Source organism: Vulpes vulpes, chromosome 15 (assembly GCF_048418805.1).
Source record: "Vulpes vulpes isolate BD-2025 chromosome 15, VulVul3, whole genome shotgun sequence".
NCBI lineage: Eukaryota > Metazoa > Chordata > Mammalia > Carnivora > Canidae > Vulpes > Vulpes vulpes.
The window spans coordinates 8408447-8434296 of NC_132794.1; the positions used below are offsets into that span (position 1 = coordinate 8408447).

General features: G+C 52.0%; 1 protein-coding gene across 1 annotated transcript in view; it reads right to left on the minus strand.

Annotated features, from left to right (window-relative positions):
• Nucleotides 1-1039: 1039 nt before the first annotated feature.
• Nucleotides 1040-25850, minus strand: part of SIM2 (SIM bHLH transcription factor 2) — a 55130-nt gene continuing 30319 nt past the window's right edge. Inside the window, exons 7-11 of the mRNA XM_072740742.1 lie at nt 24397-24503; nt 9626-9773; nt 8024-8192; nt 6978-7386; nt 1040-3118 (exon numbers count right to left, since the gene is read on the minus strand). Coding sequence (XP_072596843.1) covers nt 2682-3118; nt 6978-7386; nt 8024-8192; nt 9626-9773; nt 24397-24503 — 1270 coding nt within the window. The 3' untranslated portion in view covers nt 1040-2681. The remainder of the gene's footprint in view (nt 3119-6977; nt 7387-8023; nt 8193-9625; nt 9774-24396; nt 24504-25850) is intronic.

Genomic DNA, 25850 nt, shown 5'->3' on the forward strand with positions numbered 1-25850 from the left:
GATTTGTGTTTTGAGTTTTTTCCCCAAGATTTTAACCTTCTATATCTTACTTAAGTTTAGGAACAGCTTGAGTAATGCATCTTCGATAACCCAAGGGCTACGATGCGCTAAGATTTTAAACTACTGTCATTTGCCGGCATTTATTTGAAATGTTCTTTTTATTCCATTTTATCTGTAGCAGCCCCCAGTCTACCCTGTCTTACAGTTGGAATAAATTACAACTTCGGGTAGACTTTGTACAGGATTCATTGACCGTATAAACCTCTCCCACCCTTAGGGCCCAAGGGGGAAGGCATGGCCATAGGACTTTAAAAGGGACAAAGGGGTGGGGGGCAAGGGGGTGCAAAATACTCGGCTCTTGCAGATTTCCTCAGCCTTCACACCCTGTTCCCTTCTCTACAAAGGTATGAATGGAATGGCTTTTCTAGAAAGGGCTTCCATGAACATAAAGGAATTCCTTTCCCTGGGAGGCCCCTTGGAGGGCCGAGCAAGTCTTGAACTGGGTTTATTTCTCAAATCCGTTTGATCTGGCATTTTTGTCAACGTGTTAGGACCCACTACGATTTTTTTCTTTTCTTTTTTTTTTTTTTTTTTTTTTTTGTGAAAGAGAGTCATATTTATTAAAATGCTTCCTCTTCCCCTGCTGGAGCCTCACTGAAGTTGTCAAGAAATGATATCCCCAGCTTCAATGTGCAGACTCTTAAAGATGGAGGTAACAATATTAGGTTTCCATGGTAACTCCTGTTAACTCTGCACCGGGCTGCCCGCCGCCTGGAAGCTGGCTTGCGTAGGAATCTTCCTTCATGTTCTAGGCTCTGAAAACCCCGGTGTTTGTTTAGACAAAGTTTTCCCTCGCACACGTTTCATTTTTCAAGCACATGCACACTCCTTAAGACTGTTTACGTTATCATTTGTAAATCTATTAATGGCCTTATTTTTTCACAGTAACCCTCAGATCTTAAACTGCTCGAAAGCCTTCATGGTTTGTATTTACTCATGACCGCAGCCCCCCAGCGATTAATAACAAGGTAGACACAGCGCATTTTGTGGTAGTTTATTGAAAAATGTCAGGTGAGATCTGCTCATCAAACCTGCACCTTCCAGGAATCGTGGTTTAATGACGAGACTTGTGAGCATAAAAAAATAATACCCCGGGGCTTATTTTCTGTGTGCACAAAATGCTGCTAATGAGGTATAGGTAAGTGTGGGATAGAGGTGTTGGCCTTTGATTCTTTTGACTCAGCCCTTTGCTGCCCCACAGATGTTCCTAAATTTGCAAATTTCACCCCCTACCATAAGGCTGCCGAGGCCCTGCTAAGAATGACGCAGACCCTCAGTGTGACACTAGGCTGGCAAGCCGTCATCTCACATGTTGTGAACAATTATGGATTGCACTTCGATTCTAGAACGCCGAATTAAAGACATTTGCAGAAACCCTTTCCACTGAGAAGGGCGCAGAGTTTCCTAAAAGAAAACCATTTCCAAAGCAGCGAAATGATGGAGGGTTTGTAGCGTGGAGCACATTGAAAGACCCGCGGCTCACTGCACCGATCCCCGGCAGAGCCACGGTCGGATTTTTAGATGGTGAAATCTTGAAGCAAAAATAGAAGAGTAAGACAAAAATGCATGGAAGTTTATTTTTTAAAACACTGCTGGTGCTTTATAAAAGGACTTCTGTTCACCTGTTACATACAGGGCATGTTCTTGCTATGCAGGAAATGCAGGAAATGCTGAAGAAAATGTATACACCATTGCTCTACCAGCCCTCTAGCGAGTTCTCTTCCACGAGGGCACAGTCCATTGACAATTCTCCATATTGCACATGCAATTTAACTAACTTTTATTAGCATTTCTAGTAGCAAACACGAGCCTAGGGAATTACAAGGTCTGTGTGGGCCAGAGGGATGTTGCCTCGTAATCAAACCTGACAGGGGGAGCCAGTCGCCTTGGGCACCTAATCATCCACATGTCATTCTCAGAAAAATATCTGGCTCTCTCTATTTCTGCATTTAATGCCTATTCGATATATCCTGAAGGTGCTATTCTTGGTGGTACCAGGAGTTCACGGGGGGCGGGGGGGGGGGAGGAAGTAAAAGCTCGTGAATGAACTTGCGAAGCACACCCGCGTGCATTCCCTCCCTTGGTCTCGGCTCGCTGATGGTGGAACGGAAAACAGCCTTAACGGTAAAAAAAAAAAAAAAAAAAAAAAGACAACAGCTTTTCAGGAGACGCGTGCATGGCTTTTGCAGACGTCAGCCGTGTGCTGTCGGCTCGTGGGACTTCGATCGTCACACCCGGCCTTGGGACTCGGAGCGCCCTGAATCCGGGGGGGGGGGCCCCTTGCTTCCAGGCCCCCCCCGTCTGGCTCTTAGCAGGGTGGGCTCTGCTCGCTGCAGCCGAGGCGCTCCGGGGAGGGGGGGGCACTGCAGCTTGAGGTCACGCGGGGGCCGCGGGGGGAGGGGCCGAGCTGAGCGCCCCCTCCCCCCCGCCCGGACCCGGACCCGGGCCCTCCCACCCAGCCCCGGCGTTTGCGGGGCTCTGCGTAAAAATCTAGAAGTCGGCCGCCGAGTCCTATTAAAATAGTCGTCTCTGCATAAATTAATTTAAACCGTGCATCTCCAGCTCGGCTGCACGCGGCGGCCCGGCCTCTGGCTTCTCCCTGCGGGCAGCCCGGCGCGAGGTCACCTGCCGTTGGTGATGATGACCGAGGCGCCCAGGTAGTGCGGCAGCGGCGCCCCGGGCGGGGAGGCGGCGGCGGGGCCGGGGGGCCGGGGCCGCAGTGCGCCGGCCGCCGCCTCCGGGGCGCCGGGGCCGCAGGCGAGGGCGGGCGCGCCGGGCGCAGCGCCCCCCAGCGGCCCGCGCCGGGCCAGCACGCGGTGGTAGTTGAGCAGCACGAAGGGCAGCTGCGCAGGCGCGCCCGGGGGCTCGGGGGCCGGCGGCGCGCAGCAGTCGGGAGCCGCGCGGGCCAGCGCCAGCCGCGCCCCATCGCGGGCGGCCGGGCGGGCGGCCTTGGCGGGGCCCAGCGCGGGCTCCTCGCGGTAGTGGCCGCAGCTCGGGAAGCTCGGCGGCGGCGGCGGCGGCGCGGTGTCCTCGCCGAACCTGCGCGCGGCGGCGGGCGCTGCGGGGACAGCGACACGTTAGGCGCCCGCGCGGGGAGGAAGGGGCCCGGCCCCCGGCAGCGCCCACCCGGCCCCGAGCAGCGCCCACCTGGCCCCAAGCAGCGCCCACCCGGTCCCCCGAGCAGCGCCCACCCGGCCCCGAGCAGCGCCCACCCGGTCCCCCGGCAGCGCCCACCTGGCCCCAAGCAGCGCCCACCCGGTCCCCCGGCAGCGCCCACCTGGCCCCAAGCAGCGCCCACCCGGTCCCCCGGCAGCGCCCCCCCAGCCCCCCCAGAGCGCCCACCCGGCCCCCGGCAGCGCCCACCTGGCCCCAAGCAGCGCCCACCCGGTTCCCCGGCAGCGCCCCCCCAGCCCCCCCAGAGCGCCCACCCGGCCCCCGGCAGCGCCCACCTGGCCCCAAGCAGCGCCCACCCGGCCCCCCCGGAGCGCCCACCCGGCCCCCGGCAGCGCCCACCCGGCCCCAAGCAGCGCCCACCCGGCCCCCCCGGAGCGCCCACCCGGCCCCCGGCAGCGCCCACCTGGCCCCAAGCAGCGCCCACCCGGTCCCAAGCAGCGCCCACCTGGCCCCAAGCAGCGCCCACCCGGTCCCCCGGCAGCGCCCCCCCAGCCCCCCCAGAGCGCCCACCCGGCCCCCGGCAGCGCCCCCCGGCCCCAAGCAGCGCCCACGCAGCCCCCGGAGCGCCCCACCCGGCCCCCAGCAGCGCCCACCCAGCCCCCCCGGAGCGCCCACCCGGCCCCCGGCAGCGCCCCCCCCGGCCCCTGGCAGCGCCCACCCGGCCCCGAGCAGCACCCACCCGGCCCCCGGCAGCACCCGTCCGGCCCCCGGAGCGCCCACCCAGCCCCCCCGGCAGCGCCCACCCGGCCCCCCGGAGCGCCCACCCGGCCCCGAGCAGCGCCCACCCTGCCCCCGGCAGTGCCCACCCGGCCCCCCCGGAGCGCCCACCCTGCCCCCGGCAGCACCCACCCGGCCCCCCCGGAGCGCCCACCCGGCCCCGAGCAGCGCCCACCCTGCCCCCCCGGAGCTCCCACCCGGCCCCCCCGCAGCGCCCACCCTGCCCCCGGCAGCACCCACCCGGCCCCCCCGGAGCATCCGTCCGGCCCCCGGCAGCGCCCCCCCGGCCCTCCCGGAGCGCCCACCCGGCCCCCGGCAGCGCCCACCCTGCCTCCGGCAGCACCCACCCGGCCCCCCGCAGCACCCGTCCGGCCCCCGGCAGCGCCCACCCGGCCCCGGCAGCGCCCACCCCGCGGCCGACCCCACGGTGCCCCCGAGGTCGCAGCGGAGCGCGAGCAGCAGGTGGAACCAGGGCGACGGCCGACTGCGGGGCGCATCGGGCTCCCCCTCCATCTGTGTCCCTGTCTTTCCCTCTGGGTCTCGCATGAACAAATAAAATCTTACCAGAAAAAAAAAAAAGCACCTGGCTGCTGGCCATCACATTGGACAGCGCTGCTCTAGAAGCTTCCACTGCCTGAGGCATAGGTGGTCCTAGTCAACCAACCCTGGGTCTTTTGCATTTTTTTCCCCCATGGGGTGGTAATCACCCCTGCTCCTTTTATTTTTATTTTTTTTTTTTAATTTTTATTTATTTATGATAGTCACAGAGAGAGAGAGAGGCAGAGACACAGGCGGAGGGAGAAGCAGGCTCCATGCACCGGGAGCATGATGTGGGATTCGATCCCGGGTCTCCAGGATCGCGCCCTGGGCCAAAGGCAGGCGCCAAACCGCTGCGCCACCCAGGGATCCCACCCCTGCTCCTTTTAATGCCAAATTAACTAAAGTTAGAGCCACCCTAACTAATTAGATACCTGCAATCATTAGCTCCCTATCTTTTGTCTTTTGTTTGCCTTAAGACAACCTTTGTCTTCCTTTAACATCACAAAAGACTAGGAAGTAGATCACAAATTGCCCCAAATTAGCACGTTTGGTCCTTTTTCTTTTTTTTTTTTTATCAAGTGTATGACAAATGAGGTGGTTATTAACCTCTTTCGCTTTCAACATGGTGGGGTTTTTTAAAGTTTTTTTTTTAAGATTTTATTTATTCATGAGACACACGGGGGCCGGGGGGCAGAGACACAAGCAGAGGCTCCACGCAGGGAGCTGGACATGGGACTCGATCCCTGAAGGCGGCGCTAAACCGCTGAGCCACCCAGGCTGCCCAACATGGTGGCTTAAAAAAAATAGTATTATTTTATATATATTATATATATATATAATATATATGTAATCCTGTGTGTTAGTTGTATCATTGACCAACTTCCACACACAAAGGAAGAGTTCTTTCAGGTCAATCTCAAGTGGGTAATAGGCTCAGCTGTGATCAGAATGCTGAGCTTTGTCTGTGTTGTGGTCCCGGGAAAAACCTTCCTTGTTTTTTTTGAGGGACCACAACCCGATCCACTGATGGCGCTCTCACCAAGTCCGAGAAACTGCTGGCTCTGAGGACTGGCCCAGGCCCAAAGGCAGGGAGGGCTGCACTGCCCTCGTACTGGTGTGTTCTTTCCTAAGCTGGTTACTTTTCAAAACCCATGTCCTAGTAATCTCCAGGACGGTGAGCTTTCTCCCAGTCTATGTGTCTCAGGCTTGTAAGGACAGAGTCCAAGCGAGAGATTTCCCCAAGCAGCCCGAGGAGGAACAGAACCCGACCTGCCTCCAAAGAGAGAAAGTTAGGGATCTCCGGGGAGCTCAGCAGTTTAGCACCTGCCTTCGGCCCAGGGCCTGATCCTGGAGTCCTGGGATTGAGTCCCACATCGGGCTCCCTGCATGGAGCCTGCTTCTCCCTCTGCCTGTGTCCCTGCCTCTCTGTCTCCTCTCTCGCTCTCGCTCTCTCTCTCTCTCATGAATAAATAAAATCTTTGGAAAAAAAAAAAAAGAGGGAAAGTTAGAGTGGGCAAGGAGGGGAGCTCCAGAGAGCTCTCCTCTTTCAGCAGGTGGTTCTTTTCTGGGCATGTAACATTTCCCCCAAAATGCAGTGGCCACTGCAGGAAATTTGCACCATCTTGATCTACGCTCTGAGCAGTGGTTAGATCTGCATGAAAAAGCAGTACACGTCTCCCGGCTAACCCTCAACCCCCACCTCCCCTCTGCCTGGGACTGGTCCAGCGAGCAGACAGGAGTCTGTCTGGGCCTGAGGGAGCTGGTGACACATCCACAGAGGACGTTTGCTTGTCTGCCATCAGCAAGAGCTGGTGGAGCGGCCATCCCTCCCTCTCTCTCTCTCTCTCTCTCTCTCTTTCTCTGTTGCTGAACCAACAGTGCTGGGCAGGCACCTACTGTGTGCCAAGCGTTGGGTAGGCATAGCACATGGCTTGGGAGCCCATTTTAGAGACGAAGAAACTGAGTCCTAGAGTGTTCATGATCTTTGCCCTGGGTTGGCGAGTGGCATTTCTGTCTTTGAGCTCATGAATTTCCACCACTGTTTTCCACACTTTGAAAACTGGCATGGGAAGAAAACCAACGGCGTCCCATCGTCGTTTTCTGGGCGGAGTGGAAAGTAATCTTGTAAAGTAAATGCAGCTGGAGCATTCGCAGTGCATGGGAGCTGGTTTTGAAAATCACTTTGCCTCCCTCTCAGGGAGCAAACAAGGCCAGGGTTTTTATGGAGTGTGGGGGGGGGGGCTGCACACCCAGTTTCCTCTGCCCTTTCCACTGTCACTAGTGCCACGAGAGGCACCCGGACGCGGTCACCCTGCTTTTCTCCCTCTCGTGAAGCTACTCCCATTGAGAGCAGGAAAGCACAGCAAGTCCTACTTATGAGCAGAAAAAGGAAAAGTCTGCCCCAAGTGTGAGGATCTTTTTTCCATCCGCCACCCACCGCCACTGTTCACGGTCCCGCCCTCTCCCCTCGTGCAAACATGACCTACCTTCGTAGTTTGGCACCAGGCCGTGCCGAGCACTGTTCACTGGCGGCTCAGAAAGGTTTTTAGCTGGAGACGGGCTGCTAGGCACTAGGGGGTTGGCATAATGCCACTGGCATTCACCACCGGCTGGCAGCGTGCTCAGGAAAAAGCGTGCCACCTCACACGGGGATCCTTGGGGCTGCCCGAATTTGGCCGGCAACATTGGCTTTTTGCTGCTGAAGACGTGAGAGTCCAGAGGGAAGTGTCCATAATGGTAGGAGAAGGGCAGGCTATAGGACGGGGCGTACAAAAGGTCGCTGCTTTCTGAATGGAGCTGCTGTTCTGGGGGTGCCGGGCCGGTCGCCGGGGGGCTGGCTCTCCAGTTTGCCAGCTGGCTGCATTCCAGTTTGTCCATTTGGAACGAGCTGTATTGCTGGATGGCAAAGAAGACGGATGAAGGGGCCAGTGAGGAACCGCCCTCGGGCCTCGCCAGACCCCACCCTGTAGGGCTCAACCGCATCCCTGGGCTGGACCGGCCCCGGCCCCCGAGGTGAGGTCCCGGCAGGGACAGGTGCAGAGCAAACGGTACCAGGGCGCCCCACCCCCTGGGTAGAAGGAGATCTCCCCAGCCCACGCCGACAACATACCAGATGCACACCGGCACTTTCTATTTCTGAGAGGTTACAAACTACTTAAAAAAAAAAAAAGGAAGGTTTGCATTAAAAATATAAATGCTATGGAAGCACTGTGCTCTGGGCCACATTTGAGCAAGCCGATGGGCCTTCCCGATTTAGTCTTTTTAGTCTAGACCTGATGAGTCCTCCCAGATGTTAGCTTTATGGGCCTCCCGGCTGCGTCTCTGCTGCATGTGTGTGCGTGTGTGCGCGTGTGCACACGTGGGCAGGACATCCCCCAAGGGACTTTGCTGCACGCCACAGTGAAGCTTCCAGACCTGGAGACCTGCTGTGCAATCGGAGGCTCAGGCACTCCTTTACAGGCCGGGTGTCCTGAGCCCCCACTCCCAGGCCAGATGTCAGCTGTGCCCTGCCCCAGCCCATCGGGCGTGTTACCTGTGGGGGGTAAGGGTTTGTTCTCAGCTTTGTCTTCATCTTTGTATTTTTGGGCTTCGCTAATTTCCTAGTTTCTTGTGAGGTAGACAAGGCAGTCCTCCAGGAGTCCTGGGACTTGGACGTCGATGCCTGGTCCAGGGACAACTGCAACTCCTTGTATTCAATATCCCTGAGATGCAAGAGCAGGACAGGTCACGTCCAGTGGGCTGCCAGGTGAGAGCAGTGTCCCTGGCACCACCCCCTGAGCGAGTTCATCCACAGAGCTCCAGCGCGTCGGTTCGCTGAGGTTGGATGGGACAGGACTTCAGGAAAGGGCAGCCCACCCTCATTATAACAGCCCCCTGCGGCCCCGGGCAATGCTGAGGGGGGTCCGTGTTATCCGGCAGGAATAGCAGGAGGGCACTGTAGCCCCTCCAATCCTGTAGGCCCCAAACAGGTCCCAGAGACATCATGGGCCACTAGGAAGTGTGTCCAGGCAAAAGGCAAGGGCAGAAGCACCACTTGTCAATCTGAGGGTTTGGGGCTCAGCTGCTTCTCTAGTTAGCACTTAGGGAGGCGTGGGTGGGGAACCCTCAAGGGTCCAGGAGCCTGGCTCCCAGCCTCGCCCATTTCCACAACAGGTGCCAGTTTCTGCCCGAAGAGCCAACTTGGCAGGGTCAGGTTCATTGTGGGGGGAGTGGCCCAAAGTTCCAGCCCACACCTGTCTGAGGAAGCTGAGGAAGAATCATTCAGGGGCTAAAATTCTTCCTCTCTTACAGTTTTGCTAAGATCACACTCTACTTCTAAAAAACCAAAACCAAACCAAGAAACCAGAGACCTGGCAATCATTCTATGAAAGAACCGAGCGCCTCAATCCTTACTGCATTAGAGCATCTGCAAGGACCTTGTCCGAGGTGGGGCTGGGAGCTGCAAGGGTATCAGGTTCAGGGCCAGAGCTGGGTGCAGGAGATTTAACATACAGCAGCCGTGGTGAGCCCACAGTAATATAGGGTCCCAGGGAGATGCGTGTCCTCTTGTGCCTAATGGTCTTAAAAGTATTTGCAACTGAACTTGACCTTCTGGGACCCTAAAGGGGCCAGACATTGATACCACTTGCAACAGGCTGTATGGAAAGACGGAGGGGGGTGGTGGGGAATGCAACGGATCTCCTGTTCCAAATGGCAGGAGCATGCAAGATGACCCTGATGTTTGGGGGCGCCAAGAGCATAGATTCATATTCCCGGTCTGGGAGGGACACCGCCTGCGCATCCTACGCAAGATGTGGGGTGGGGGGGCGAGCATCTTCTCGCTGCCCCCTGCCCACCCACACCCCTCCGCTGGTCTCTGTGATCTGATCTTCAGCTGTGCCTGGGGCAGGGCTCCCTTTCTGGTGTTGCCACCACTGCCTGGCGCCTGGTTCTCAGTGCTGAGAACAGGAATAGTTTGGGCCTTCCCAAACGAACAGGTTGTTCGAATAAAAACAAAACAGGAGACAAATGAACAGTTTCAGAAAGAGAGAGAGAGAGAGAGAGAGAGAGAGAGAGAGAGATGGCACTTGTGGGAATGGGTTGATGAGGGTCAGGGGAGGAGGGGAGAGCAAGGAAACAAATACGTCTGACTTACGTGAGGACATAATTGACACTCACGATGCAGTGCGGCCGGGACGAGCGGCTGTTGTGAACGATGGTGGCATAGCTCTGCACCCACACCCAGCCGCCCAGCTTGGACAGCAGCCGGTAGTACTTGGTGGTGACCTGGCCCTTCACCAGCACTGCAAACACAAGGCGACATGAATCCCGAGGGACAATTAGCAGGCCCTGCTTTGGGGACACTGCCTCCCCACTGATAACCTACAGCCCCCGGTTATGGACCGTTTTGGGGTCAAGGACCCTCTGAGAACATGACAAAGGGATGAGCTTTCTCCACTGGAAGGTGCATACTTGCACATGCACACACACGCGCGCGCAAGATTTTTGCCTACAATCTCGAGGGGTCCGGGGAGCAATCTGTCCCCTCCCCTGTCAAATTTAATAGTCACTGATTTCATTGGGAGAAACAATTAGTCCCCATACGACATTTTGCACCTGGCAGAGTGATAAAATTGGTTCTGCTTTTCAGTTTCCAAAAATGCCACGATTATGTTATAATCCCCCCACACCCTTAATCCCCAGAACCCTTAATAGGCAGCAGGGGCAGGGGGTGATGTAGTTCTTTAAACAAAATAATAAGTACATTCAACCAAGTGTCAAATTATTGTTGATATTTGCTACTCTCCAGAACATGTGTGTATTCACAGTGAGACTGCTGTTCTGTGGCCTTTTATATTTTCTTCCCATTAGCCCCACTTTTCCTCGGGCCTGTTAACTTCCTACGTTGCATTGTAGGAATCACCTCTGCTTGGCTAGTTTCTGAACACCGGGCCTATGGGCCCATCTTCCATGCATGGCTGCATGCTCCAGACTGCTGAGCCACACTCACTCCCAAAGCCTCTGTACTGATTTCCCTTAGGGCCTGGAGGGCACAGACTGGAGGGGAAGGCCAGGGAAGGGGGAGGCCAGCACAAATCTGAAAGGCATCCCTTGATACCCAGGTCATTCCTGCTTCTCAAAGCAGGGCTGGCCCCAGGACCCTAACTAGCAGCCACCTGAACAGGGATTTGGGGAGGTGGCCAAATCTGTGCCTGAACTAGTTGGTGCTGAAGGAACTCCCTGGGGGCTGCTCACAGACAACCCCTTAGGGGGGATCACCAAGAAATTCAGCCCTCATCTTGTGCCATTAGGCAGAGCCCCCTCACCATCTGCCCACCCAAACCCTCCTGCGGCTCTCCAATGTCTTTTGTGACTTCTTTTCATATTAAGGGTGCCTCTTTATCATCCACTTTAATACCTGCAGTAAAATATTTTGGTGCAGAAGAATATTATTGCAAATGTGATAGCCAAAGAGTTATTAGCCTTAATATATAAAGAGTTCAAACAGATCAATAAAAACATTAAGGTCCTAAAAGTAATACGGCAAAAGAACTTGAACAAACAATTCACCAAAGAATAAATATATAAATGATAAACAAATGCTCAATGTATTTGCTTACCACAAAGCTAGATACCATCTGTTAAATCAGCAGACATTTAAAAAGAAACAAATATAGTATGGTTCTATTTATGTGAAATGTCCAGAATAGGCACATCTATAGAGAGACCAAAAGCAGCTTAGTGGTCGACAGGAGCTGGAGTGGCAACTGATGGGTACTAGGGATCTTCTTGCGATGAAGAAAATGTTCTGGAATTCAGTAAAGGTGATAGTTGCATGACATTGTAAATATACCAAAAACCTCTGAAAATGGTTAAAGTGTTGAGTTTTATACTATGTCAAATGCATCCCAAAGAAAATAATGAAATGTCAACAGGCGATGTCAACTAATCTATGGTGGGGGGCATTGTCACGTGCTGATAGAAGCATGAATTGGTATGGTCCTTCTGGGAAGCAGTGTGACAGCTCATACCCACTGACACACTGACTTCACTTCCAACAACTGACCCTGTTATAAGCATTCTTCTGCTTATAATTCAGGGGGGGGAAAGGTCGGAGACACTTAGCTGTGCAAGAATTAGGGAAGACGGTACATAAATTTTGGTGTACTATGCAGCTATTGAAATAATGAATAATAAGAATTTGTAGTATTATGGGGAACGTGTATGATATAATGATAAGTGGAAAAAAGACACATTCAGGACCACAGAAATGCAGAGATCATATGAGATTACTATGAACAATTATATGCCAACAAATCAAACAACTTAGAGGAAACAGATAATTTGCTACAGACACACAACCTATGAAGACTGAATGATGAAGAAACAGAAAATATGAACAGGACTGATTACTAGTAAGGAGATTGAATCTGTGATCCAAAACCTCCCAACAAACAAAAGTCCAGGACCAGATGGCTTCACTGGTGAGTTCCACCAAATGTTTAAAGAGGAATTAATACCAATCCCTTTCAAACTCTTCGGAAAAGTCAGAGGAGGAGGGAACACTTCCAAACACATTTCTGAGGCCAGTATGCCCTGATATCAAAACCAGACAAGGATACCACAAGAAAAGGGAAATTACAGGCCAATATCTCCGATGAACACAGATGCAAAAACCCTCAACAGAATATTAACCGAATTCAGCAGTACATTAAAAGGATCACACACCAAGATCAAATGGGATTTTTCTCCAGGATGCAAGGATGGTTCAACATTTGCAAATCGATAGGATATGCCACACGAAGAAGGTGAAGGATAAAAATAGATGCAGAAAAAGCATTTGACAAAATTCAACACTCATTTATGATAAAAGAAAAAAAAACCTCTCAACAAAGTGGGGATATACATGCCCACTGTACATAATAAAGGCCATTTACGACAAGTTCGCAGCTAAAGCCACACTCAACAGGGCAAAGTGGAAAGCTTTTCCTCTCGGATCAGGAACAAGTCAGGGAAGCCCACTCTTGCCACTTTTATCGAATATGGAATCCTATATGCTCCCAGCCAGAGCACTTAGGCAAGAAAGAGAAATAAAAGGCAACCCACTTGTAACGGAAGAAGTAAAATTGCTCCTATTTGCCAATGACCCATTATATAGAGAGAACCCTAAAGACTCCATCGAAAAACTCTTAGAACTAAATAAATGAATTGAGTAAAGTTGTAGGAGACAAAATCAATATACAAAAATCTGTTGAGTTTCTACACATTAATAATGAACTATGAGAAAGAGAAATTAAGAAAACAATCCCATTTATAAATCACATCAAGAAAAGAATAAAGTACCTAGGAATAAATTTAACTGAGGAGGTAAAAGACCTTATACTCTAAAAACTACAAGACCTTCATGAAATAAACTGAAGGAGACACGAATTAATGCAAAGGTATCCCATGCTCACAGAGTGGAAGAATTAATATAAAATGTCCATACTACCCAGAGCAATCTACAGATGTAATGCAAGCCCTATCAAAATTCCAGTACCGGGATCCCTGGGGTGGCGCAGCGGTTTGGCGCCTGCCTTTGGCCCAGGGCGCGATCCTGGAGACCCGGGATCGAATCCCACGTCGGGCTCCCGGTGCATGGAGCCTGCTTATCCCTCTGCCTGTGTCTCTGCCTCTCTTTCTCTCTGTGTGTGACTATCATAAATAAATAAAAAATTAAAAAAAAAATTCCAGTACCATCCTTCGAAAACAACAACAACAACAGAACAATCCTAAAATTTGTATGGAGCCCCCAAAGTTGCTTAAAAGATGAAAAGCAAAAATAACAAGTGATATTACATCACAATAAAAACCTTCTGCACAGCAAAGGAAGCCATCAACAACACGAAAAGACAACCTACTGCATAGAGGAAATATCTCCAAATCATTGGAGATTGATTGCTCATGGGTCAATATCCAAAATATACAAAGGACTCTTCCAACTCAGTAGCGAAAAATAGATAAATAAGTAAAAGAGCCCAACTAAAAAATGGGCAGAGGGTCTGAATTGACATTTTCCCAAAGAAGACACACACAGATGGCCAACAGGTATACGATCCAGATCATAACATCACTAATCACCAGGGAAATGCAGATCAGAATCACATGAGGTATCACCTCACATCTGTTAGAATGACCGTTATAAGAAAAAAACAAAACAGGGACACCTGGGTGGCTCAGGGGTTGAGCCTCTGCCTTTGGCTCAGGGCGTGATCCTGGAATCCAGGATCAAGTCCCACATCGGGCTCCCTGCAGAGAGAGCCTGCTTCTGTCTCCGCCTATGTCTGTCTCTCTGTATCTCTCATGAATAAATAAATAAAATCTTTAAAAAAAGAAAAAAACAAAACAAAAAACAAGGAATAAGTGTTGGCAAGGATGTAGGGAAAAAGGAACCCCTGTGCCCTATCAGTAGAAATGTAAACTGGTGCAGCCTTTATGGAAAAAAAACAGTAAGGAGATTCCTTTTTTTTTTTTTTTTTTTTTTTTTTTAGGAGATCCAGAAATATCACTTTTGGGTAATTTCTCTGAAGGAAACAAAAACGCTAACTCGAAAAGATACCTGTGCCCACGTGTTTATTGCAGCATTATTTACAAAAGCCAAGGAATGAAAGCACCCTAAGTGTCCATGGATGAATGGATTAAGAAAATTGTGAGGAATATTGTTCAGCCATAAAACAGAAGGAAATCTTGCCATATGCTACAACATGGATGAACCCCGAGGGCATTATGCTAAGAGAAATAGGTCAAAGACAAATACCATGTCACCTCACACGTGCAATCTAGAAAAAAAGCTCACAGATACAGAGAACAGACTGGTGGTTGCGAAAGGTGAGGAGTGGCAGGCGGGTGAAATGGGTGAAAGGGGTCAAGAGGTACAAACTTCTAGTTATAAAATAAACAAGTCCTGGAGGGGCACTTGGGTGGTTCCGTCAGTTAAACATCTGACTTTGGCTCAGGTCATGATCTCAGGATCCTGGGATCGAGCCCCGCGTCGGGCTGCATGCTCAGCGGGGAGTCTGCTTCTCCCTCTCCCTCTGCCCCTCCTCCCACTTATGTACACACATTCTCTCAAATGATTAAAATCTTAAAAATGAATAAATAAGTCCCAGGGATGTAATGTCCACCATGGGGACTTCAGTTAATGACACCGTATTGTATACTGAAAGTTGCTAAGGGAACAGACCTTAAAAACTCTTGAGACAATTTGAAAAGAAATTTATAACTATTTTACCATGAAGGATGTGAGCTAGACTTACTGTGGTGATCACGTAGCAATGCACACAAATGTCAGATCATTATGTTGTACACCCAAAACTAATATAATGTTATATGTCGAGTATGTCTCATTAAAAACAAACAAAAAAAATCCCAAAATGCGTAGAGTACAGGTAGGAAAAAGTGCACACACATGCACATAAATATTTATACACCTCCGCTGCGTGATCTTGAACAAGTTACTAAGCCCTGTGCCTCAGTTTCCCCATTTAGAACAAGGGGCTAATAGTACTTTCTACCTCGCCCGGCTGCTGTGAGACTAGATAATCTGTGCAAAGTTTTAGAAGGGTGGTGCAGACACGCAGCAAGGACTCGATATATATTAACTCACATTATGAAACTGGTCAAATGACAGGTTTCATTTTCTTCTTCTCAGCTTTTCTTGGTTTTCTACATTTCCAAGGAAGGTATGCATTTCGTAATAAAAGTGAGCAATTATTTTTCTCATGGTAAGTAGGTAGTTTGTATGAGGGTCAGGAAGTGGAAATGCAACACGGATCAGGCCCCAGGCCCCTTACGTGGCCACACAACCGCCCTTGCACCCAGACGAGGGGCAGGGCTCTCGGGGACAGTGCAGACACAAACTCCCTTCTCCCCAGGCTTGGCGGGTGCACCTGCGTGGACCCCCTTGGCAGGGCGGAGATCCCATGGTGAGGAGGGCAGACAGGGGTATAGGAAAGAGCTGTCTTCACACCGTTGCTCCTCTTGGGGTTTATTTTTTTTAACAGCAAAATCCACAATTTCGATTTCCAGCTCATGTTTGCATGCATTGCCTCATTTCACCCCCCACTACAACCATGGCGGGTAGGCATCACCCAGAAAATGGGACCAACAAATCCTGAGGGCACAGCTGAGGCCCCAGGCCGGGTGTTCTGACTCCCTTTTCTCAGAGTGACCCCTGGGGGAGGAGAGATAACAGCCTCCAGAAGGTTCTCTGTAGCTACATGTGGAAGGAAGGTTAGGGGAGACTCAGCAAATTTGCTTTTGGCCCCAAAAGAAAGGCAATAAGATCCAACGAGAGTCCCCTATGTGGATTTCCCAAGTGGCCACTACTTCTTCAACATAAGTGCTTATGAAGCTCCTTAATTTTGAAATCTGTCCCGAGTGGTACCCGTAGCACCCTGGCAATAAGACCCTGTCCTGGGGATCCCTGGGTGGCGCAGCGGTGTGGCGCCTGCCTTTGGCCCAGGGCGCGATCCTGGAGACCCGGGATCGAATCCCACGTCGGGCTCCCAGTACATGGAGCCTGCTTCTCCCTCTGCCTGTGTCTCTGGCTCTGTCTCTCCTTCTATCTCTCAAGAATAAATAAATAAAATCTTAAAAAAAAAAAAAATAAGACCCTGTCCTTTCCCTTTACCCTATCTTGTAATTCATAGTTTCCTTCTTCTTTCTTCTTTCTTCTTCTTCTTTCTTCTTTCTTCTTCTTCTTCTTTTTTTAAGACTTACTTATTTGAGAGAAAGAGCCAGAGTGCAGGTGCACGCATGCGGCGGGGATGGGACAGAGGGAGAGAGAATCTCAAGTAGACTGTGCTGAGCATGGAGCCCAACGCAGGGCTCGATCTCACTACCCTGAGGTCATGACCTGAACCGAAATCAAGAGTGGGATGTTTAACCCACTGAGCCACTCAGGCCCCCCCATACTTTCCTTATTTCTTCCCACATTTCTAAAATCTACCCATAATCATCTAAGCTGGATATAATAAAGCCAGCTGATCCCAAATATTTTATATTAGGATTCCAACGGCAGAAGTTGTGGAGATTTTTATCATTTCTGACCCTCCCCGACTCTGCTGTGATGGGGCTTAGATACGGAGACCAAACAAACACAGACACAGACTTTTTTTTTCTTCTCTGTGACCCATGGTGATAGTCCACGTATCAATTCAAGTCAAAATCCTAGACGCTTAGTCATAACATTCCTTGGTTTGCTCTAGCTCCCCCTCCAGGCTGTCGTTCTTAATTAGCTGCCTGAAATGATCCCAGGGTGGGGGCTATAAGATAAGGCCCTGCTTGGTGGCGATGGACAGGGCAGGCTGGAGATGGACGGGGCAGGCTGGAGATGTCCCCAGCCATAAGCCCTGGGAGCAGAGGCCTTGGCCCTGGCACTTCCAGGCCACAGTGTCTCCAACATTGAGGTCTAAGATGTTTGTGAAATCAGGGTGGCCCATGCTGAGATGGGAGCCAGTGGTCACGGTTTTCCAAGGCCGTGGAAAACCGTGGCCACCTTGGGGAGGAAATTCTGGTTGCATGAATCTGCTATCCAGAAAAACAGGTGGCCTGCCTGGCTCCTCCAGAATTCCTCTTGAAGGCACAACCGCATCTATCAGCCTCTGACAGGACAGTAACCCTTGGCCCAGAAGACAACATGTATCTCAGTTTTGAGTTTTAAGAGCTGAAAAGGGGACACCTGGGTGGCTCAGCCATTGAGCATCTGCCTTTGGCTCAGGGAGTGATCCTGGAGTCTTGGGATCAAGTCCCACATCAGGCTCCCCACAGGAAGCCTGCTTCTCCCTCTGCCTATATCTCTGCCTCTGTGTGTGTGTGTGTGTGTGTGTGTGTGTGTGTGTGTGTGTCTCATGAATAAATAAATAAAATCTTAAAAAAGAAAGAAAGAAAGAAAGAAAGAAAGAAAGAAAGAAAGAAAGAAAGAAAGAAAAAGAGCTGAAAAGGACACCAAAAACGCCTACCGTGATTGAATAGTGCCCCCTCCCCAAGTTCCATGTCCTGATCCCTGGAACCTATGAACGTGACCATATTTGGGAAAGGAGTCTCGGCAGGTGGAATTAAGTCAAGGACCTCAAGATGAGATCGTCCTGGAATAGGATGGGCCCTACCTTGAACAAACGTCCCCATACGAGATAGAAGAGGAGAAGACACACACAGGGAGCAGCCGAGGCGGAGACTGGAGCGATGGGACCAGGCCAGCAGAGGCTGGAGGAGGCATGAAGGATCCTCCTCAGCGCCCCCAGAGAGAGCACTGGGCGACCCCTTCATTTTGGACTTCTGGTCTTCAGAACAGTGAGAGCGCACATTTCCGTTGTTGTAAGCCACCTAGTTTGTAGGATTTTGTGAGGGTGGCCCCAGGAAAGAAAACCAGCCTCCACAGGAAAACGGGTGAGCGCGATCCCCATGCTCCTCCTCTAGGAGCTTGCACGTTGCCAGCACAGCGCCCTGCTCTACACCAAGGCACTTTGTTGGCTGGACCACATGGAAAGCACCAGGAAGAAAGCAGTAGCTTCAGGGAGAATGTCCCCAAGGGCCACACTGTGGCATGGGCCGAGCCTGACCCATCCAGCTCCCCTTTAGAAGATACAGTCTACGCATCTGTGTGCCCAGAACTGCTTCCAGGGATCAGGACACCGTGTCGATCACGCTGTGCTTTTTAGGATCATTTCCTGCTCCATCGCTTGTGGTTCTCCCTTAAGGCGAACACCTTCACTTGCAAGACAGACTCCTCTACCCCCACACTCTGCTTGGAGAACAGCGTCTACAAGGGATCTGAGTATCCATTAAACTTGGTCATCCGTTTCCAGTCCAGAGGCAAGCAAGTCCTGCAGCAGAGGGTCACCTGAAGTGTAATCCCCACAGTAGCCTGGAAACTCCTTTCAAGTCTATCTTGCATTTTAAGACCTTTGTCCCCTGTCCCACAGCCATGCTACGGAGCATTTGCACACTGGCAGCCCGTGTACCACATATGCTCACGGATGGGCTCTGTTGGTGGCAGCGTGCCTTCGGATGGTCACGTTAGCCACAGGCTCTCCCACCCGCTACTGCCCTACAGTTGCCCATCCATACATGTTACATGCCTGGCCCCATTTGGGTTTTGACTCTTTTTTTTTTTTAAGATTTTATTTATTTATTCATGAGAGACACACAGAGAGAGGCAGAGACACAGGCAGAGGGAGAAGCAGGCTCCCTGCGGGGAGCCAGATGTGGGACTCGATCCCAGGACCCCGGGATCACGGGCTGGCCAAAGGCAGACGCTCAACCACTGAGCCACCCAGGTGTCCCTGGGTTTGTGACTTGTGCACCATTTAGGGTGTGGTCCCTATGGGTGTCTACCCGCTGTCCTATAATTCTGTTGCAACAGTTACTGCTTCAAATCTGCAGAGCACATATTCAGGCTTTGAAGCCTTTCTGTGATATTGAAATGTTTTGACAGTTGGGCCTGGCCTGTGTTCTCCGTGCTCTGGGCTGGGCCCACTCTGTGGAGAGGCCTAACTAGAGAGGTAGGTGAAATTCTCCGACCATCTTGGACCGAGAGCCTTGTGGACATCATGAGGCTTCCAAACTCCTGTGTCCACAAGAGAAGTGCCCAGCATCCCTTAACAGAAAACATCAAGTTCACGGATATCAATCCCTTTCCAAGCTGTGTATCACCCCCTGCCAGCCCCCAGGATCTGTAGTTGAAGAGAAGACCTCTACTGGCTCCCCTACATGCAAGAGAGAGTCCCTCAGATGCTTGATAAAGAGAGGAGGGACACAGCAGATGCAGATCCCAGCTTGTGGTCCCCATTTCCCCGAGGCCATGTGACTGTCATGCCTGGGGGCCCACACTCAGCAGAGCTGCTGGGACCTTCCTTCGGCCACCACAAGACGGTGGGCGGGGAACAGGGTGGGAGGGTTGGATACATTCTCTAAAGGATCCCTGTTCATTTTCCTTACAGAAGCTTCTGGCGAAAGTCCTGGCACACTTTGACTTGCAGAACTCATCTGGGAAGGCCCAGGTCCACAGGGACACAGAGGCCGAGGTGCCAGGGCCATGCCAGCCCTGTCTCGCCGACCTCGGGAAACCGGTGCTCCCCCAAGACTGCACTGCCCAGCCGAGCTTCTCTTTATGAAGCTGACTTTCTGGAAGGTGTTGAATTCTCTTTCTTTAGGGGCTGTGCTTTCTTTGGACCCTGTGGATCCCTGCTCTGGGTTAAGATAATATTTTGAACAATGTGTGAAAACCATTTGGCTGACTGTGGTCCTCCAGAGCCACCACTACCTTGTGTCCAACTCTGCTGCTGGCACAGCCCTTTGCCCCATCTCCAGGGATTCCTGGGTTTTGGACGCCAGCATGGAGAAAATTTGGCCTTGGAAAATCGGACAGTGACCTCCCTGGGTGTTGGCAGATGTTTTCTGTGCTCAGTGACCTCATCGACTGCGAAGACTGTTGATGTCTGTATGTCTCCTACAAGAGGAGGCCAGAACCCCCTCCATGGCCTTGGGGTCCTGAGGGTCACCACAGTCCTGGCCACCTCCAACCACATTCGGTTGTGGGGGATGCGAGGAAAGTGGCAGAGGCTGCCCCACATGCTGCCCTCCTGGGACAACCATCAGGCCAGCTCCAGCTGTGATGGGATTGAAGGGTTGGGTCCCAGGTTGGCAGGGGCCAGTGCGCGGATCTGGAACCTGGAGGAAGCCTCAAGGGCAGGAGGCTTGGGCCAGGCCCCTGAGCCCTGCCGTCAGCTGCTGAAGCACCACGTGATGTGACTGAAAAGTCACATTTCCAAATAACGCATCCTGCCTTCTCAGACTTCTCACCCGTCCTCCCCAAGCCGGCCTGTCCAGCTGGGCCTACTATTGGGTAAGGCCACAGAGCTCTGAAAGAAAGTCCCTGTCACAGGCTGAATGGCGTTCCACCCAAATTCCTATGTTGAAGTCCTGTCCCTCAGTACCTCAGAATGTCACTGTATTTGGAGATAGGATCTTTCAAGAAGTAATGAAAATAAAATTAAGGAATGGGGGAACCCTAATCCAATATGACTGGCATCCTTATAATAAAAGGAGATGAGGACAGAGGGATGGTCACATGAGCACCCAAGAGCAAGATGCTCATCCACAAGACAAGGACAGTGGCCTCAGGAGACAGCAGCCCTGCAGACACCTTCATCTCAGAGCGAAGGCTTCAGAACTATGAGAAAACGAATTTTTGTTGTTTGAACCCCTAAGCCTGTGGTATTTTGTTATGGCGGCCCAAGCAGACCAATAGGGTCCCCACGAGGATCTGAAGAGCGTGAGGTGAAAACATTGCCCAGGAACCAGAACAGCAGATCGACAGCAGCTGACATCTGCAGGAGTGAAAGAGTGGGTGACTTGGGTTCCCCCAGCCCCCACAGGGCAGGAGCGTGGGTATGGACAACACCCCAACTGACCAACAGGGCCCCTCAGACAGAGGAGACCAATGCCTGTGTGGTCAAGATGACCAACTGGGCTGGGAGGTGAGGAGCAGCTGGAGGAGGGAGGGCTGGATGAAGAACACCTTCACAACACCTGAAGACCAAGGAGAGGAGGCCAAGGAGACACAGGCCCTTGGACCTTCGCTCTCATGGATGCCTCCTCACATCCCTCCCCTCACCACAGAGTGCACTCGGCAAGGGGCCCATCTCTCTCCTGAGGCCTTTCTCTGGCAGAGCCCATTCTGATGGAGATTAACACCCCTGAGAGCAGCCTTCAGCCAATGCCGGGCAGGAGCAGGAGTATAAATACCTCAGCTCACTCCCTGGGCGCCATGACTGAGTCCCAGTCACACAAGCCTCTCTTAAGGCTCCTTCCTCTCTATGGCTTAGTTCTCTCTCCCCTAACCCTGTTTCGGTTGCTGTCCTGATAAACCAGTGTACGTGAACCCCAGGTTCAGGGTCGGCTTCTGGAAATGCCCCCTCTGGCACCAGTTCTGTGGCTGCGAAAGAGAGTGGAGCCTCAGTGCCTCACGACACAGGGGTTTCAAAATTGCCCAAGCTCCACACCAATAAGGACCTGGCTTCCAAAAACCACGCTCCGCTTGTCGAATGTCTCCCCTTTCTTCATCATCTGAGAGTCCCAGCTTTGGAGGAGAAAATAATGGCTTCCCTGAGGGGGGTGGCCAAAGATGGTTCCAATCCTGGAGCCAAGGTGTGAGCTCTGGAAGACTAATTCCTAACCCTATTTGTGGGTAAGAGCCTTGGCTGTTTCTCGCTGCCAACACTCCTCTGGTTTGTATCTGGAAAGGCTGGCAGAGAGGGGTCTGGGACAGGCTCATGGGGGATCCAAGGCCATCCCCCCGCAGCCGGATGGGGATATGCCCTCTGCCTCCTGTCCCTGTGGTAGTTTCTCCACCGTCGTGAAGGCCACTGCACAGTAGCAATCAGTGTCATATTGCTTTTTTAAATTGTCTTTGATTTACCAATTCTAGCCCATTTGGATAAACAAAGCAAAACCATGCTCTCTCTCTGGTTTCTAAATGCTCTGTCTTTTTTGGGTGTCTCCTGGAAGCCCCTGTGTTCCTTCCCTTTCAGGGTTCCCTTGGGGAATCGAAAGGTCTAGAAATACCAAATTCCAAGGGAGGTAAGGTGGATTTATCATGCAAATGGCAGAAAATCTCTCAAATAAATCCCTTCAAAAGCCAGGCAAGTGCCTGGGTGGCTGCCTTCGGCTCAGGGCTCAGGGCGTGATCCTGGAGTCCCGGGATGAGTCCCACGTCAGGCTCCCTGCATGGAGCCTGCGTCTCCCTCTGCCTCTGTCTCTGCCTCTCTCCCTGTGTCTCTCATGAATAAATAAATAAATAAAATCTGTTAAAAAAAAAAAAAAAAGCCAGGCGAGCTTGGGAAGATTGGAGCTCCTGATGGAGCAAAGACAGGCCACGTCTCCCCGTCTAAGAGCCATCTTGTGGTAGAAACCGCTCAAGGCTTGGGAGCCAAACAGGCCTGGACTCATGTCCTGTCTACCTCGGCCCCTGCCCCCCTACAGGTCTCTGCTCCCTGCAGCTCAGCTGCTCATCTGGGATATGGGTAAAAGGCCAGCATGGATACCTGAAAAGCATCCGGTCTGTGTCGGAGACACAGGAGCCTCGCACTGGTCATCCCTGTGGCCTTCTTTACATTTCCAAAACACAAAGTGTATTTACTTCTCCTGGGAAAAACAAAAAACAAAAAACAAAAAAATCCCTGCTCCCCTCTGTCAGCCAGATAGTGCAGGAGATAAGAAATGGGATTTAAAACGAAGCCTTTTAATTCCTAAAGTTTTCATTTGCTTAGAGGCCTCATGTCCCCCAGTGAGGCCCCACTTGGAGGAGCAACTCAGGTAATTTGGGGGTTTGCTTTCAACTCCCTTGCTGGATATCAGGGCTCCTGATGGGCTCTGGCCTCCATGGAAGGGACTGGGGACCCGCAGGGCGGAGGCTTTCAGAGCAGCCACCTGCCTTCTCCACCGGCAGGGAATGTCTCTCCCAGGGCCCTCCCAGGGGTGTGGAGGTGTGGGCCCTCATGCCTGTCCTCCTTTCTGGATGGTTCTGTGGTGATGGGGCTGCTCCCCAGCCTCAGAGCAGACGCCTCTTCATCTCCCGACCACTCTCGTTACTCCAGAGCACACACTCCCCGCTTACCAGCTGCCCTGCAAGTCTCCCCAATAACTAATTCTGTAATCAACACTTCATGCCCTGTTTTCCAGCTCCCGTATGAGCGAGGCCGACCTACAGATCCCATCCAAACAGTGGGCAGTTGCTTCCTGACCAAGCTGCTTTCAAGAACCACAGGGACGTTTGTATCGCAATTCAGTTATTTAAACACCAAAAATATAAAGGCTGCTCACAACTCCGAGTCTGTCCGTGCACAGCGCCCTATCCTCGCTGTTGTGAATCAAAAGGGAGCAGGAAAAAGCTGTCTGTCTGCCCAGTGACACCCTAGGGTCCCAGTCGACACTGACTGGCCAGGCCAACAAGGTGACCACAGAGTGAGCAGTCCTTGGACCCTGCTGCCCACCCTCAGCTCCAAACCAGCAACTTGTCTTCTAACGCCCCCCTTAGTCAACACAAAGCAAAGCAAGAATGGGGGACATGCAATCTGGGCTGCTCCACCAGCCATCTGCACCCCATTAATCAGCACCCCTGAGCCGGCCATTGGCATGGAGGGCTGGACCGTGAGAGGATGAGGTGCTCCCCTTCATGCCAATTATTTGCTGCCTCAAGTTGGATTCTAGAAGAAAAGTGTCACTTCTTCAAACATTTCAGTGGCTAGACCCAACCCCCAGCCCCAACCCCATCCAGATGGTCACCAAACTGTCTGCATTAGCAAATCGAATACTGATTATTCATCCTTTCCATGCTGACTTCTCCCACCCGGGGAACTGTGGTCTTCCCTGAGCTTGCCAACCAGGTGGTGGGCAGTGGTCAGAGGCCGGCTGCCGCCGGGTTCAGCTCCAGGCTCTGCCAACTTCTCTGAACTGGCTTTACCTCTCTGAACCTCAGCTCCTCCTCCATGGTAAAAGGAGGATATGAACACGAGAACCTCCCTCACTGGGTTGGCAACGTATTTAATCACTTAAATCAGTGCCTGACAGTAGCAAGGGCTCTGTACCTGTTGCTTCTTTTGCTGATCGCCCTTACTTGCAACCGGCGTGCAGACGTCACAAAGAAGTAGGTTCTAAATCCACCACCTCGAATCCAGCGACTTGTGCACCATCCCACACCTGCCAGGGTTCCACTGGAAGGTGAGGTTGGATGTGTGCGAACTGACTGTGCTTTAGTCAGGGGTGGATGGAGTGTGCTTTAAAATTTGTGTGTGCACAATGGGCGACTATTGCACCAAGCAAGGCCGCCTTCCCGCTCCAGGCGTACCACAGCCCGGCGCGGGTGAGCAGGTGAGGGGTACTCACGGAGGTGGTGCGCGTAGCGGAGGTGGAACACATCGCAGCCGTGCACGTGATGGTAGAGGGTCTTCTCGATCAGGTCCTGCGGCTCATACCCGGTCAGCTCGGTCACCCTGGGGGCGGACAGTGGCTCGGTGTGTTACACTGCTCTGCAGATCGCCTTTCATTTAAACTAATATTGGTTTTGCCAACTAATCAAGTGCTAAAAGGCTCAGGGTGGGGGGTGATGTTGGTTTTGGAAAGGGAGAATGATCTTTTTTACAAGAAGAGAGTCTTTGAACTCTAGCCCAGTACAGGATGTAGCACTATTCATGAGCGGGAATGTTCTTCTGAAACGACTGGTGAGAAGAGCCTTTGGGATGGCTTAAAATGCTTTCCTTTTTCTGGGTGAAGCTTATGTGGGGGCGCTTACGAGTGCACTTTGATGCTGCTATTGGGAGAAAGAACCACTCTCCAGGGGGCTTTTGGGTGACAGTCCAGTGGGAACCATTTTTTTTTATTATTGTGGTAAAATGTGCATAACAGAAACTTTTGCCATTTTAATCATTTTTAAGTCTACATTTAGTGGCAATGACTACATCCACAATGTTGTGTGACCAGCTCACTTCCATCTCCAGAGCTCCCCATGCCCCCCCGCCCCCAGCTTCTATCTCTATGAATCTTTTTATTCTAGATATCTCGTAGGAGTGAAATGATTTGGTCTATATCCTTTTGTGTCTGGCTTCTTTCACCTGGCATCATGTTTTCAAGATTGGCCCATGTTGTAGCGTGTGACAGGATGTCATTCATTTTTATGTCTGGGTAATAGTCTATTCTATGGAGATATCACTTTTTTTCTGGCCACCTGGGTGGTGTCCACATCCCAGCTACTGTGTGTGCGGGCCAGTACACCCCACACGGGACACGGCTGACTGGCACAGTGGTCTCAGGATGCTCTGGTTGGACGGTGGCATTCACAGACTAGCTGGAGACATGCAAGCCTCACATCAGCGGGGGACTCTTGTGCAGGCCCCAGAAGATAGTATATCAACACCCGAAAACAAGGTACATCTGCTGGCGAAAGGGCAGCATGTTCCCGGTGCTTTCCTGCCATTACCACCTCTCTGTTCTCATCAAGTCCCAGGAATGTTGAATTCCCACGTCAGCTCTTTGAAGAAAAGTGGCTCTCAAGGTCCAAGACCACATCATCACTGGCGTTTGGATCACTCCATCCAGAGTTGAAAATGGCATGTGGCAATGGTGTCATATCCCAAGGCCTTGGGCAACTGAGTGGGGAGCGGTGCCCTTGGAGGAGGTGGCCGAAACGTCTTGGTGACAGATATTCAAGAACAGTTGAAAGAGGACAAGAAGGTATTGCAAAGGAAGGGAGGCCCTGGTGAGAAGTCAGTCCTGGAGCGGGGAGCAGAGCTAGGGTCTGAGGACGTCCGGGACTGGGGGTCCTGTTGGTTTGATTTCGAAAT